The 14,300-nt window shown below is 50.5% G+C and overlaps 2 protein-coding genes across 8 annotated transcripts in view; one reads left to right on the top strand and one right to left on the bottom strand.

Annotated features, from left to right (window-relative positions):
* CDCA3 (cell division cycle associated 3) overlaps positions 1-2,198 on the top strand; it is a 6,451-nt gene extending 4,253 nt beyond the window's left edge. For all 5 annotated transcript variants that reach the window (XM_042855065.2, XM_005312006.5, XM_024112511.3 and 2 more), the window contains exons 5-6: positions 1,043-1,164; positions 1,737-2,198. In XM_042855065.2, the coding sequence (XP_042710999.1) occupies positions 1,043-1,164; positions 1,737-1,880 (266 nt within the window). In that variant the 3' untranslated portion in view covers positions 1,881-2,198. The remainder of the gene's footprint in view (positions 1-1,042; positions 1,165-1,736) is intronic.
* An 843-nt stretch (positions 2,199-3,041) lies between these two features.
* The window catches only part of GNB3 (G protein subunit beta 3), a 28,699-nt gene continuing 17,440 nt past the window's right edge, over positions 3,042-14,300 (bottom strand). For 2 of the 3 annotated variants that reach the window (XM_065585515.1, XM_065585519.1), the window contains exons 6-10: positions 6,077-6,239; positions 5,898-5,964; positions 4,865-5,066; positions 4,270-4,486; positions 3,042-3,893 (exon numbers count right to left, since the gene is read on the bottom strand). In XM_065585515.1, the coding sequence (XP_065441587.1) occupies positions 3,787-3,893; positions 4,270-4,486; positions 4,865-5,066; positions 5,898-5,964; positions 6,077-6,239 (756 nt within the window). In that variant the 3' untranslated portion in view covers positions 3,042-3,786. Of the gene's footprint in view, positions 3,894-4,269; positions 4,487-4,864; positions 5,067-5,897; positions 5,965-6,076; positions 6,240-10,483; positions 10,619-14,300 lie in introns of those variants that run through there. The other variant, XM_065585525.1, reaches the window with a different exon arrangement.

A 14,300-nucleotide genomic window follows, 5' to 3' on the forward strand; every position in this document is an offset into this window, starting at 1 on the left:
TGATGTGGAGAAAGTAAATAAGGAAGTGTTATTTACTCCTTCTCATAACACAAGAACTAGGGGTGACCAAATGAAATGAATTTCAAGCAGGTTTAAAACAAACGGAAGTATTTTTTTTCACACAGTCAACCTGTGGAACTCTTTGCTAGAGGATGTTGTGAAGACCAAGACTATAACAGGTTTCAAAAAAGAACTAGATAAGTTAATGGAGGATAGGTCCATCAATGGCTACTAGCGAGGATGGACAAGGATGGTGTCCCTAGCTTCTGTTTGCCAGAAGCTGGGAATGGGCAACAGAGAATGGATCACTCAATGATTGCCTGTTCTGTTCATTTCCTCTGGGGCATCTGGCATTGGCCACTCTTGGAAGACCGAATACTGGGCTAGATGGGCCTTTGGTCTGACCCAGCATGGCTGTTCTTATGTTGGAGAAAAGGGGAAAGATGCATGATAAAAAGCATTGCTTGTTTTAAGTGGAGGGCATTTAACTGGTAAGGTTGACCAACTGCTACTGGGTTGAGAGGCACAGTTTGTGGTGTGCCTCGGCCAAAGATGGCAGTTTGCCCAAGGGAATGTCTATGGGGTGAGAGGTGAAGGGGCTGTAATATGGGAGCACAGTTTGGAGAGGATGTTTCTCCTATGTGTGGCAGGACCTGTGCCCTTGCTTATGAGCATGGGGAGAAGCTCTAGCAGGTGGCAATCACAGAGCAGAGGGACTCCATAGCCCTCAGGAGGGGAGAGTAGCAAAGGATCGGTGCATGTGGGAGATGACAGTGAGATTATTTAACCATTGGACCAATTTACCTATATGTGGGGTAGATTTGAGTCTTTTAAAATAGGACTGAGCTCTTTCTCAATAAGATGCTCTAGTTCACTCACAAGTCATTGGGTGGTGCAGGAGTCACTTGCAGAAATTCTCTAGCCTGTGCTATGCAGGAGGTCAGACTAGATTATCATAAAGTGCAGAAAGGATTATAAAATTGCTGAACCTCTAACTGAATTGCAGCTGCTATTGATTGCATCTCTCTCTCTCTCTCTCCAGGGGGCAAACCCACAAGACGCAAGGCCAGCAACAAAGTCTTGGCAGCCTCTGGTGGTACCGGGCGCTCTCCCCTCAGCATCCTACAAGACGACAATTCCCCGAGTACTCTCACTCCTCGCCAGGTGATGCTTAGTGGGAGTCTTGCGGGATGAGGCATTAGGACCCCATAAGGGGCAGAGTGGGGCTGGAGCCCCTTCAAGTTCTAAACATCCCATGAGCTCAGTTCAGAATTGTTTTCCCAAACAATGGGGCTCCAGGCCCTTTGGAGAGATGACTTGGGCTCACAAACCCCTCAGTGCTGAGGGTTGGTTTCTAAGTTCCTTTTCCCCCTTTTCGGTCTTAACCTGCTATGCCCCCACCCCTCACCCCCCAGGTTTGAGCCTCCTCAGACACTTGCAGATGATCCTCTCACCATATCATGGCTTTACCTTCTCTTTGAATCTCTCCCCAGACCCTAGCAAGGAGGTGATTGCTAGCCCCTGTGGGATGTATCAAGATGCAGGTGCAGCCAGGGGGATTTTAAAATGTTTGTTTACCGCATGATCCCTGCATATTTCTGAGCTCTGCCTACCTTTAAAGGACTGAGGGGCCCAGAGCTGGGTGCAGTATCTCATGTAGGGTCTCACCAGAGCCCCAGAGAGGAACACTTCAGACTAACTTGCCTTTGCACTAAGTAATTTTCTCTCCTCTCCAGGGTAAGAGGCACCCATTGCTGGCAGAGAACCTGGGGGAGTGGAAGGAGGTGGCAGCAGATCCAGGGTGCAGCCTCAAATCAGGGGGCCATGCCTGGAATGATTTGAACAAAGAGAATCAACACTGTCATTTGGTGGAGAATTAAAGGGTTTGGGGAGTCCCCTTTCCCTTGGACTCCTGACAATAACCCTTTCTTCTATCTGTGCTTCTGGAATGGAGACTTCTAAGGACAAAGGATCCTGCTCTTTTGGGTAGGGACACCCTGGGCCTGTAGTCTCTTCTGACCCAATCTTTTCAGGCGGAGAGGATGAACAGTACTTCCTTTTCTCTCCCCTAATTTTATGCATATCTCTTTTCATGTACAGGCTTCTGTGCTATGTGGCTGTTGGTCTCTGAAACCTCACTTGTACTGCCTCAATTTATAAGCCCATGCATGTGGTTAATAAACACACTTTAAAGACAATCTGGCTGCACCAGTGTCTTGCTGCATCCTGCCTGGGCTAGCAGTCACCTCCTTGCCCAGTGCCTGTCCAGTTCAGCTGTTGCTGAAACTTGGGCCCAAAACAATTTGGTTCGTATGGCAGGAATCCCCCACCAACCCTGAAGGGAAGCAGAGACTGATCTCCAGCATTCAATGGCATATGCCATTTAAGCCAGGGTCTGTGACGTGCTAAGAGCGGTAGTTACTAGGGGGGAGCTACACCTACTTTGAAGAGCTATTCTGGGGCTGGGGGGTACCTCCCTCTGGGACGAGAATATGGCATGCTGGGAGTTGTACCCCTCCACTCGTGAGCATTGCATGCTGGGTGTTCTCTTTGGTATGCTAGTTTCTGTTGTAAGTGTGGTCATAACCTCTTTATTGCTACCTCTGGCATCTCATATGGTTAGGTCCTTTCTTAGCTACAACAAACTGGGACCCCAGGAAGGTGTCTGCTGGCTCAGAATTTCCTGAGCTTGATGGAGGGGCCTTCCCAAATCCTCAGCTCCCTGAGAGGCTTTCAGTGGCTGACGGAAGCAAATCTCAATCTCCTGCTCCCAACTTGACCCCTTGTGTACTCCAGAGGGAGCAGCCAAGTGTTTGGCATGGGGTGGAAGTAGGTGGGAGACTGCATAGTCCTCCCAGGGCACCAAGAGAGGGGGAGGCCCATGACTTCTCCCTCCCCTAGGGGCTGCCTCTGGGAGTGAGGGGCTAGAACTGAGTGCAGTAGACATGTAGGAGTTCCTAGATTATTATCCCCTGTGTTCCCAAGCATCATTTGCAGTAGCCTAGGCCAGTGTCTGGCTCAAATGATACAGCACATGCATCTCACTTGATCTTTTTATTTTGTCTGAAACTCCTGTATGATAGTTACATCTTGAAAGCAGGGGCTGAGGTGGTCTACAAGCTAATGCAAGAGCAATACACAGCACATGTGGATGAGGGGAAGGGGACAGCTACAGGAATATAAATAAAAATAAATTAACATTTCCCTGTCCTTGATGCCCTAGATGGGACAGTGAACTCCCCTCCCACATTTGATGCATAGATAAAACTGGGCTAACTGGTGGGGGGAGGGAGTCCCACAGAAATTAGCCCCTCTTAGCAAAGCTCAATGCAGAGTCCTAGCTGGCTAAAATCTCTTCTCTCTACCCCCGTCTGCAAGGAGGAGGGTTTCTCTCTTTGGGAGGATTAGGGGAGGTGTGTCTGGAGCAATGGTTGTAGTGGAGGGGGGTCCCTGCCTCAAGTAGAGGTCTTTTTCAGGGAACGGTGTTTGTCTTTCGGGTGGGGGGGAGAATGTAGGGATAAAATGGTGTGGAGTCAGTGGGTGTGCAATGCAAGGTCCTAAAGCTTGTGAAACAGTCTCACTTATCTGGGGTCCTACAACCTGTCCCAGGCTGAAAGCCTTATGCCATATTTAGGAATTGGGTTGGGGGGAACAGCTAATGGAGGGCTCCTTTCCCTCAGAGAGAGAGACATGCCTGTGACTAACAGGTAGAAATACCAATTGTGCTCAACTGACTGTGTTTGTTGTAAACACCTCCCAATAATCTCCCTCTCCCGATCATCCTCTTCAGTTCCAAATCTTGAGGAAGCTGTCCCAGGAGCCAGTAGCCACGGCCATGCCATCTGCTGTCACCCCTAGACAGCTCACCCTGTTGTCATGACCGGAGAGGATCCCTGAAGGGGAGAGAGAGCAGACATCATCAAAAGAGAAGGGCGGGGGGAGACGTGCTACAGTGTCTGTGGGAATGTGGCCTACATGCCCGTACACCACTATGCACCACGCCAGCTGTGCACGTCATCCTAGCAAGCATCTTCTGCATACCTTAATGCCAAGAGGAGGCATTTCCCTCAGCAGGACTGTAACCTGCCCTTTCTAGGAAAAGGGTAACTTACATTCCACAACGGAGAGCCTCTAGGAGAATTGACTCCCCGGCTACTAACCTGCCCCTCCTAGAAAAGGGGGCTTTGTCTCCTATGGAGTGTCTTGCTGGGGTTCCCAGGCCTCCATTGCAGTAGGCAGCCTTTACAGGCAACTCCAGGACCCACTCACCCACACGCTCCCCCTTCAGGGAGTCCCAGATGTTGCAGTTGAAGTCATCATATCCAGCCATCATGAGACGCCCGCTACGGGAGAAGGCGACTGAGGTGATTCCACAGATGATGCTCTCATGGGAATAGACGATGAGCTCCTGGTCTGCCCGCAGGTCAAAGAGGCGGCAGGTGGCATCATCTGAACCTGTGCAGATGGCTTCACCGTTGGGGAAGAACTGAAGAGGGAGACGGCACCATTCATGCAAGGGACCATAATCCTGCCCCACAGCACCTACTACACCAGCCTGCCCCCCACCCCAGCTCTGTCAACGCCCCTGCCATTCCAGCCCAGGGCCCTTGTAAATGTTAGTGGTTTTACACCCCAGCGAAGTAGGGCAATGCTACTGTCCCCTTTACAGTTGGGGACTGAGGTACAGAGAGACTGAGGAGCTTGCTCTAGGGCAGGGAACAAAACCCAGATCTTCCAAGTCCCACGTTAGCACCCAGATGGGTAGCTCCCCACACACAACTATGACAGTGCCCCCATGATTGTTTCAGTCCTGGGCCTAAAACACACATATTTGCTGTTCCCCCAGGCTGGACAGGGTACGTACACAGATGGCATTGATGTCTGACTCATGCCCTGTGAATGTCTGACGGCAGGTTCCCTCCCGTACATCCCACAGCTTCGCAGTGGCATCGCAGGCCCCGGAGATAAAGAGTTTGAAGTCTGGGGAGACGGCCAGGCTCATGCAGTCTCCAGTGTGACCCATGAACACAGTCTTCTGCTGTCCTGTTTCAATATCCCAGAGTGCGCTGTAAGGGGAGGAGAGAAGAGTCCTCAGGCTACAGCAACAGAAGTGCTAGAGTCTTATGGCCACGGGAGATGGACCAGCCTTAAGGCTACATTGGGAAGTTTACCCTATTTTAAAAGAAGGGGTGGAAACTACGGCCTAGCCTACTTTATGGAAAAAGATGTTTTTACCAATCAAGTCAGCTTAACGCAACTGGAGCCTTCTTATCACATTGTGTCAATACAGCTTACCACCTATACAACCAGGCGGTGGTGGTGTAGCCTAAGAGTAAGGGCTTGAGCTAACTCTGGCCAGGTCTATGTTAGAAACTTTTGGTAGCACAGCAATGTTGCCTAGGGGGTGATTATTGTAATTTTACTGGCATAAACGTGCTGTTTGTCTGTGTAGCTTATTTTGCTCACTAACGTGCTGTAAACTGTACCAGCTATACTAGCAAACTTTCTAGTGTAGACCTGGCCTCAGCTGGAAAGAAAAATACCAAGTTTATTATACAGAAGGAGAGAGGAATCAGCCTCCTCTTTGTAGCCCTTCCATACTTCTCTGTGCCTCAGAATTGCCACTCCAAGCATTCAAAAATCGAGTCACGAGTTTCAAACATAAAAAACTTTGGGTTTATTTTTGTTGTCATCTGGTTTTTGAGCCTTTAAGATGCACTGGGGTCACATTTTCCAGTTTTCTCTGCAACCATCAGGGCTAAAAACTGAGATTCTGTCCTAATCCCATGACTCCTGGGGTTGGAGCTTTAAGATAAATGCCACATATTGGGGACTTGCAATAAAATCATTAGTTAGTAACACCAATGTCTGGTGAGAGGATGAAGGGAATCACTCACCACGTGGTGTCTCCGGAGCTCGTCACGATATTATTGTCATCCAGGAATCGGCAGCAGGAGAGGTAACCTGAGGGGCAGGAATAATAGATGACGAGAATAATGGGGGCAAGGGCGGGGGCAGGAGAGTGAGGCTCAGGGGCAGGGATGCCCTGGGCTGCAGAGGTGGGCAGGGTACTCACCTGTGTGGGCCGAGAGCTCCCTGCTCACTTTGACGTTGCCTTCACGAGTCTTGAGATTGTAGATAGAGCACATGTTGTCGAGACCCCCACAGGCCACAAAATTCCCTGAGGGTGCATAGGCACAGGTCATGACCCAGGACGAGCGGAGAGGGATGGCATGAACCTGGGGAGAAATGAAACAGTCCTGGACTCTCCCAGCAAGAGAAACTGAAGGGCAAAGGCAAGAGTGTTGCCTGTTAGGGGAGCCACTCCAGTCAGCCTCTCCCAGCAGGAGGCACTGTAAGAGTCAGGGTGAGTAAGCTGGCTGTAGGGGAAACTCCCAGTTTCAGCCTATCTCAGCAGGAGGAGCTTGTGGGTAATTGTACCTTTAAGAGGCTCATATTATGTAATTCAGAGGCAGTTGAAACTGAGATAGTGAATGAAGCAGATCTCTGTAAAGCACTTTGAGTGATCACTGAACACCACGTGGTACTAGGAGTGAAAACGCATTTAGACAATACCCTGAGTGGAAGAATGGAGTGGTTAAAAGCCCCCACCAGACTGCTCTGGAATTTGGAAGACAACTGGAGAAGGTTCACACAGCCCTTCACTCCACATCTACAAGCCATGGGTGCCAATAGAAAGGAAACAGTCAGAAAGAAGCCTCATTTCTGACAATAGCTGGTTCTGAAGTACTGGATGTGTTGAATAGTTTTCAGTTAACTCAGGCAGAGGAGGCTAACTACGAAATCATAGTACTGGCAGTGGCATTTGAGTACTGCACTCCACCTAAAAATGAGACATACGAGAGATGTTTTTAATCAGAGAGAAGGGAACAAAAGGAAGATGAAACTATAGAAGAAGATTTTGTGTCTGATCTAAGGCTAAAGAGCCAATCATGCAGTTTTGGGAGCTTACCTGAGTCCCTCGTAAGAGACCAGGTCGTGTTTGGGATCTGGAACAAAACACTTACAGACGGAGACTACTAGGAGACCAAGCAATTAGAATTTGCCAAGTAACAGATGTCACCCAGTCCAGATTGAAGCTCTGACACTGTAGACATGATAGAGAATCCAAAATACTGCAAGAAAAAAGACCTGAGACCTAGAGGCATGCAGAACCCACAGTCCAAGTCAGAAACAAGAGATCAAAGCTAGCTCAGGCACGTCCATGTGCTGCAGTCATACCTCCCGACACCTTAGCATCAGTACACTCAAACAGAGGAGGTGGCTTTGGCCTGAGTCCATGGGGGTAAAAAGTTTCATGTCTTTATTTATGGGAGGCCAGTTTTAGCCGAAACTGACCTTAAACCATTTATTGCCATTATGAAAAGGGCCTGGCAACCCTCTTGCCCGACCCCCAAGAATACAGAGATTATTTTTTCAAATTGATTTGCAAATGGAATACAAACCTGGGAGAGATTTGGTGCTTGCAGACACTTTCTAGAGCATTTGGCTAAACTGGAGCTAGATTTTGAACATGACTGATAAAAAAAAACTTGCCTGGATGAAATGTGGCCAGTGATTGCGAGAGCCACTGCTCAGCATGAGCCCCTGCAGAAGGGGATTAAGGCTATTAGCACAGGGTGCCTAGGATAGCATATGCCCAGATCCCCTATTATCAATTTAAAAATGTAAACATTTAATAAGTGGGCACTGGAGGCTGGAATCATGAGCAAGTGTCGGCATAGTGACACTGAATGAAAGGTGATAGGTAGGGTGGGGATTGATGGTGAAGGGCCTTGAAAGCAGCTTATGTTTGATGTGCTAGAGAACAGGGAGCAAGTGGAGGGATTCAAAGAGAGGAGTGACATCAGAGTGATGGGTTAGGAAAATGATCAATGCTGCATTATTCTGGATGGATGCGGGTGGGGCAAGATTGCATTTGTCAAGGCCAGAGAGAAGGATGTTGCAGTAATCAAGGCACAAGATGATGAGAGTTGGGTGGATAGATAGGAAAAGCCGTATCTTAGGGCACGGCTACACTACAACGGGGATGGACGCTATGAGATCAATCCACCAGCGGTTGATTTAGCGGGACTAGTAAAGACCTGCCAAATTGACTGCAGATCGCTTTCCAGTCGACCCCTGTACTCTACCCCTGATGAGTGGAGTAAGGTAAGTCGACGGGAGATTTTCTCCCATCGACCTCCTGCGGTGTAGACCCCGCGGTAACTCGACGTAAGGTACGTTGACTCCAGCTAGGTTATTCACGTAGCTGGAGTTGCTTAGCGTAGGTCGACACCGCAGTAGTGTAGGCATAGCCTTAGAGATGTTATGCAGAAAGAATCAGCAAGATTTAGACATAGCCTGGATGTGAGGACCTAGAGAGAGGTCTGTCACGGATCCACAGGTCCAGTACTCTGGAACAGTCCCTGGGAGGACCCCTTCTGTGAGTCAGCCCCCTTAGGGTGACACTGTCACTGGGTTAGGCCTCTTGGCTTCACTGCCTCCAGGCAGGGCCATCCTTACCCATATGCAAAGTACGCAGCTGCGTAGGGCATCAGGGAATTTGGGGCACCACATTTCCTGGTGCGCTGCACAGCTGCGTGCTGCTCCAGCTCCTGCTCCACCTCTTCCCCATGGCCCCCACCCCTGCTCTGCCCCACTCCCCTGAGGACTGCTGCAGGGGATGGGCCTGCATTCACTGCATGGTAAGTGGAGCAACCTGGCCCCAGCCTACTCCGCTCCCCTGGCTCCCAGCCGTGCCACTGGCGAGTGCTGGGGGGCGGTTTTCCCCCTGCCCCCCAAGGCTGGGAGCCAGGGGAGCAGAGCAGAGCAGGCTGGGGCCAGGAAGCGGTTTCTCCTGTTCTCCCCGGCCCTTTCCCCATGGAGGCCTGGGGCCAGCCCCTCCCCCCCGGAGGCCTGGGGCCCCTCATAGCCCCCCCACAGGGGGGCTGCAGAGGCCACCGAAATGGCTAGGGACGGCCCTGCCTCCAGGGACTCAACCTTGGAGCCTTCAGCACTCCTGCTTCCCACCGTGAGCTCCCCTCAGCAAGTCCACCTGAATTGGACACCTGGGAAAGACTTGCACACCCAAATGGAGCAATGCACCCCCGACTTCCTGACTACAGTGACTCTCAGCCAGCGCTGAGTAAAAGCAGATGGGTTTATTAGCTGTCTGGAACACAGCATAGAAAGTCCTTAGTTAACACTGACACTGGCTCTCAACCTTCCTAGACCACTGTACCCCTTTCAGGAGTCTGATTTGTCTCATGTATCCCCAAGTTTCACTTCACTTAAAAACTCCTTGCTTCCACAATCAGACATAAAAATACAGAAGTGTCACAGCACACTAGTACTGAAAAATTGCTGACTTTTTCATTTTTACCATATAATTATAAAATAAATTAATTGTAGTATAAATAGTATACTTAAATTTCAGTGTATGATATAGAGAGCAATATAAACAAGTTATTGTTTAGTTTGTACTAACTTTGCTAGTGCTTTTTATGTACCCTGTTGTAAAACTAGGCAAATATCTAGAAGAGTTGATGTACTCCCTGGAAGACCTCTGAATACCCTCATGGGTAGAGTACCTCTGGTTGAGAAGCACTGACAAAATGAAAAGTTACAGCAGAGTCCATCTGGGTCAATTCAGAGCTCAGAGCCCTCTGACCCCTTTGTAATCCGATTCTAGAAACTTCCCTCTGCCTCCAGCAGCCCTCACAATACAACCCCTCCCCCAACCCCTCCCCAGTTCTTTGTTCTTCAGTTCATCACACCCAGCTGGCTTCCTATGGAGGGTGGGCGATCCATGGTCATTTGTTGCTAGGTGCCAAAAGTCCAGGCAATTGGAGTGGCCAGTGTCTTCTGGGACTCTCCACGGGCATGGGCCCCAGGCATTGGTCCTGCCTGTATTTCTGGGTTGCTGCAAAGAGTACACAACCTTTCCCCCCAACCTATTTAACTATGCACCACACAGGGGAAACAGAGGCACACACAGTAGTCATCCAAAATTAAAAATATGAAAAATTCCCACTCCATCACGTCTTCCCCCTTCGAGACAAACTGAGTGGGGGTCACTTCAGCCAGTGACCTGGCGAAGTTGGAACCCACCAATGTTACCCATAGGCAGGGCCGTCCCTAGACATTGTGGTGCCCTATCCAGCACCCCCGCGGAGTGGGGGGGGCTGGCCCTAGGCCTCCGCGGGGGTGGGGGTGTGCCCCAGGACTGTGGGGGGCAGGAGCAGGCTTGGGAAGCAGGGGGGAAACCGCCCCCCAGCACGAGCCGGTGGAGCAGAGCGGGTTGGGGCCAGGTCGCTCCACTTCCTGCCACCCGGTGATTGCAGGGCAGGCCCGACCCTGCACTCACGGGGCGGTGGGAAGTGGAGTGCCCCGGCCCCAGCCTGCTCTGCTTTGCTTCCCTGGCTCTCAGCCTTGGGACTTGGGCGGCAGGGGGGACCGTCACCTGCCCCCCAGCACTCACCGGCCATGCGGAGTGGGTTGGGGCCAGGTTGCTCTACTTCCAGCTGTCCGGTGAGTGCAGGGCACGCCCAACCCCCAGCTGCAGTTCCCCAGGATGTAGCTCAGGGGAAGGGGTAGAGTGGGGGTAGGGCTGGGGCAGAGCAGGGGTGGGAAGAGGTGGGGCAGGGGCGGAGCAGGGGTGAGGGCTATGGGGAAGGGGTGGAGTGGGGGTGGGGCAGGGGCAGAGCAGGAGTGGGAAGGGGGGGCAGGGGCAGAGCGGGGGCAGGGGCTTTGGGGAAGGGGTGGAGTGGGGGCGGGGCTGGGTGGAGCAGGGGTGGGAAGAGGCGGGGTGGGGGCAGAGCAGGGGCAATGGGGAAGGGGTGGGGCGGGAGTGGGGGCAGCTTTCCTGGCTGGCTCAGTGGACGGGGGATCGGACTGGCCACTGGAGTGGCACACAGCTGCGTAGGGCACCAGTGCCCTGCACAGCTGCGTAGTTTGCATATGGGTAAGGACGGCCCTGCCCATAGGTGCCACAGCATCTTTCCCAGTTCCTTGGCGGTTGTTCTATCAGGCACATCCGTGATCCTTTTAGCACCCTACTAATCCATAGCACTTACTGTTTCCAACACCCAGCTCAGAGCAGTTTCACATCCTCCCTTAGGACTGGTCTGTTTGATGGCACTCATAGGGTGCCCATGAGGAGCTCTCATGTGGCCCTCAGCCCTTTTGCCACCCCAAAACCTTTGGGTTTGAAACCGGGCTGGGATCCTGCCACTGCCTCCCCCCCTCATCTGCCAGGGAGTGAGGAGCACAGTGATCCCACATTCCTCTGTGTGTCAGCTATCTTGGCCACAGTCTGGGGTGTCCTTACCCTTGATTTGAACCTGTTTACATTGGTTATTAACCCAGTCACAACTCTGTGGCTTGGGTGTCCCAGCGTCTGGTGAGGGATGCAGGATGCTTCTGCACATTGGCAGGCCCCCTCTGGAGTTCTGTCCCAACCTCAGTGCTGTGTAAATACAAGGAGCCCATCTCCCATCCCAGGGTCAACCCAAGTCTGAGTCCTCTCCCAGCCCCCTTTCATGGACGGCTGTAATTTGGGCAGTGGTGCTGTTCTTTCTCATGCTTCTGCTGCTTCTCCTGGTCCTCTAGCTTCTGTTGCTCCAGCTGCAGCTCTTTTGCTCTCAGCTCCAACTACTTCAAATCTACTGATGAGAAACCAGGTCGTGAAGACCCGCCTGCTGGATGGGGAACCGGGTCTGGTGGGCACCCTGCTGCTGCCTCTGCTGCTCCCAGACCCTCCTGAAGCCCCACTTGGGCCTGGAACCTGCTTCTTAGACTAGTCATCCTTCACCAGCTGTGCAATCAGCTGCGCCTTGTTGAGCTTCCCAACGCTTAGCCTGCTCTCCCTGCACAGGTTTGCAATATTCTTCTTAGGGAGATGGTTATACACCATTTCCTCCCTGTTTTCTTTAACTTCTCTTGTTTTACCACTGCCAATATTTCTGGTGCCTTCAGCAGCCAATTGTCTACTGGGTGCATTCGCCAACCATCCTCTGCTACCACCTGTCATGAATCCATAGGTCCGATGCTCTTGAATGGCTCTGGAACAGTCCTTTCGAGGACCCCTTCTGTGTGTCAGCGCCCTTAGGGTCACACTGTCACTAGGCTAAGCCTCTTAGCTTCACTGCCTCCAGGGACCCAACCTCAGAGCCTTCAGCATCCCTGCTTCTCACCGTGAGCTCCCCTCAGTCAGTCCACCTGAATTGGACACCTGGGGAAGACTTGCACACCCAAAAGGAGCAATGCATCCTTGACTTCCTGATCTGCAGTGACTCTCAGCCAGTGTTGTAAAAGCAGAAGGGTTTAATAGCTGTCTGGAACACAGTATAGAAAGTCCTTAGTTAACATAGGAAAGTTACAGCAAAGTCCATCTGGGTCAGTCCTGAGCCCTCTGACCGCCTCTTTAGTCCCAGACTAGAAGTTTCCCTCTGCTTCCAGCAGCCCACACAATACAATACCCCTGTCCTGCCGCCCTGCCACTCCCCACTCCCCAGTCCTTTGTTCTCCAGCTGGCTTCCTAAGGAGGATGAGCCATCCATGGTCATTTGTTGCTAGGTGCCAAATGTCCAGGCAATTGGAGCAACCATTGTCTTCTGGGACTCTCCACGGGCATGAGCCCCAGGCAGCTAAGCGTCGGACTCACCTGTATCTCTGGGTCACTCCAAAGAGTAAAGGACATTTCCCCCAGTTAACTATGCACCACAGAGGGGAAATTGAGGCACACACAATAGTTATCCAAAATATTATGAAAAATTACCCTCCGTCACAAGCTCCAAATTAAAGATGACACCTGGGTTACAGGCCTGAGTGACAGGCAGGATGATGGTATTGTCCACAGCGATCAAGACAGGAGGTAGCAAAGAGGACTATTATTCTCACTTCCCTGAGATAGCTTTACTAGATTGAGTATATCAAATCTATTCTTAAAACACATGGTGTACCTAACCTCATGATATCTGACAATGGGCCACAGATTACACTGCTCTACAGCCAAAATGCTTCTGAAATAAATGTAGTCAAACTTTACTAATTCTGGGTCACTGAGAATGAAAATGATGCTTAAAATTGTTGATTGGCTCTAGTTTTCAAGATATGCTATTGGGTCAGTATATACGACCCTTGACTTGGGAATGGCGGAGGATAAGTGAGTTATAAAGGGAAGGGATCTCAATTTAAACCAGAAATGACTAAAATACATCTTTGACTGGATCTATGAATAAATCTATGACTGGGTTTGGACAGTACTTGCTTTTTAGGCAAAACAATGAATGATACAATCTGAAGCTGGTATTGCGTCATACATGATATGAATTGCATCATATTATTCCTAGAAGTCATGGATGATGCAATCATAAGGAAGCTTACATCACTCTGCTGAACAAATTGCCCTATATCAGCTCTAGAAATCATACAGTGTCGTGCTCTCTTATTTGTCAGTGTTTGATTTTGCAAAGGGACACATTTCTGTTTAGCCAAAGTGAGCAGAGATGCCTCGTACTTGTGTGAACAGTGCAGATAACTTCTGCTCTGTTTGTGGTGAAGTGACTTTTGCATCACAAAAGCGCAGTATAACCACTGTGGTTAAGAAAGCCTATCACCTTTATTTTGGCTGCAAAATTGGAGATCAGGACAAGAGGTGGGCCCCACACATATGCTGCAACACTTGTGCAACAAATCTTCGCCAGTGGTTGAACAGGAAAAGGAAATCTATGCCTTTTGCAGTGCCAATGATTTGGAGAGAGCCAACAGATCATACCAGCAATTGTTACTTCTGCATGGTGCCTCCAGTTGGGAAAAGTGTGTCAAAGAAGAAAAGTGGACTGTGCATTATCCAAACATTCCATCAGCTATACGCCCAGTACCCCACGGAGAAGGACTGCCGGTTCCTAATGCACCAGAATCATTCTCACTTGAGTCAGACAAGGAAGAGGAAGAGGATGAAACTTCTGGTCCTGAACCATCAATGTCACAGGACCCACATTTTCTCCCATCCTCCTCCTCTGAACCACACCTCATAACACAAGGTGAACTGAATGACCTTGTCAGGGATTTGGAACTACCCAAGAGTAAGGCAGAGCTGTTGGGCTCCAGACTACAGCAGTGGAATCTCCTGGCAGGTGATGTTAGGGTTTCCATGTTCCGTGACCGTCAAAAGGGTCTTGTCCCATTCTTCTTCATGGAAGGTGATCTTGTAGCCTGCATCAACATCGATGGTGTGATGGCAGCCCTCAACATCGTTCACGATCCAGATGAGTGGAGACTGTTCATTGATTCAT

Source organism: Chrysemys picta, chromosome 1, assembly GCF_011386835.1.
Source record: "Chrysemys picta bellii isolate R12L10 chromosome 1, ASM1138683v2, whole genome shotgun sequence".
Lineage (NCBI taxonomy): Eukaryota > Metazoa > Chordata > Testudines > Emydidae > Chrysemys > Chrysemys picta.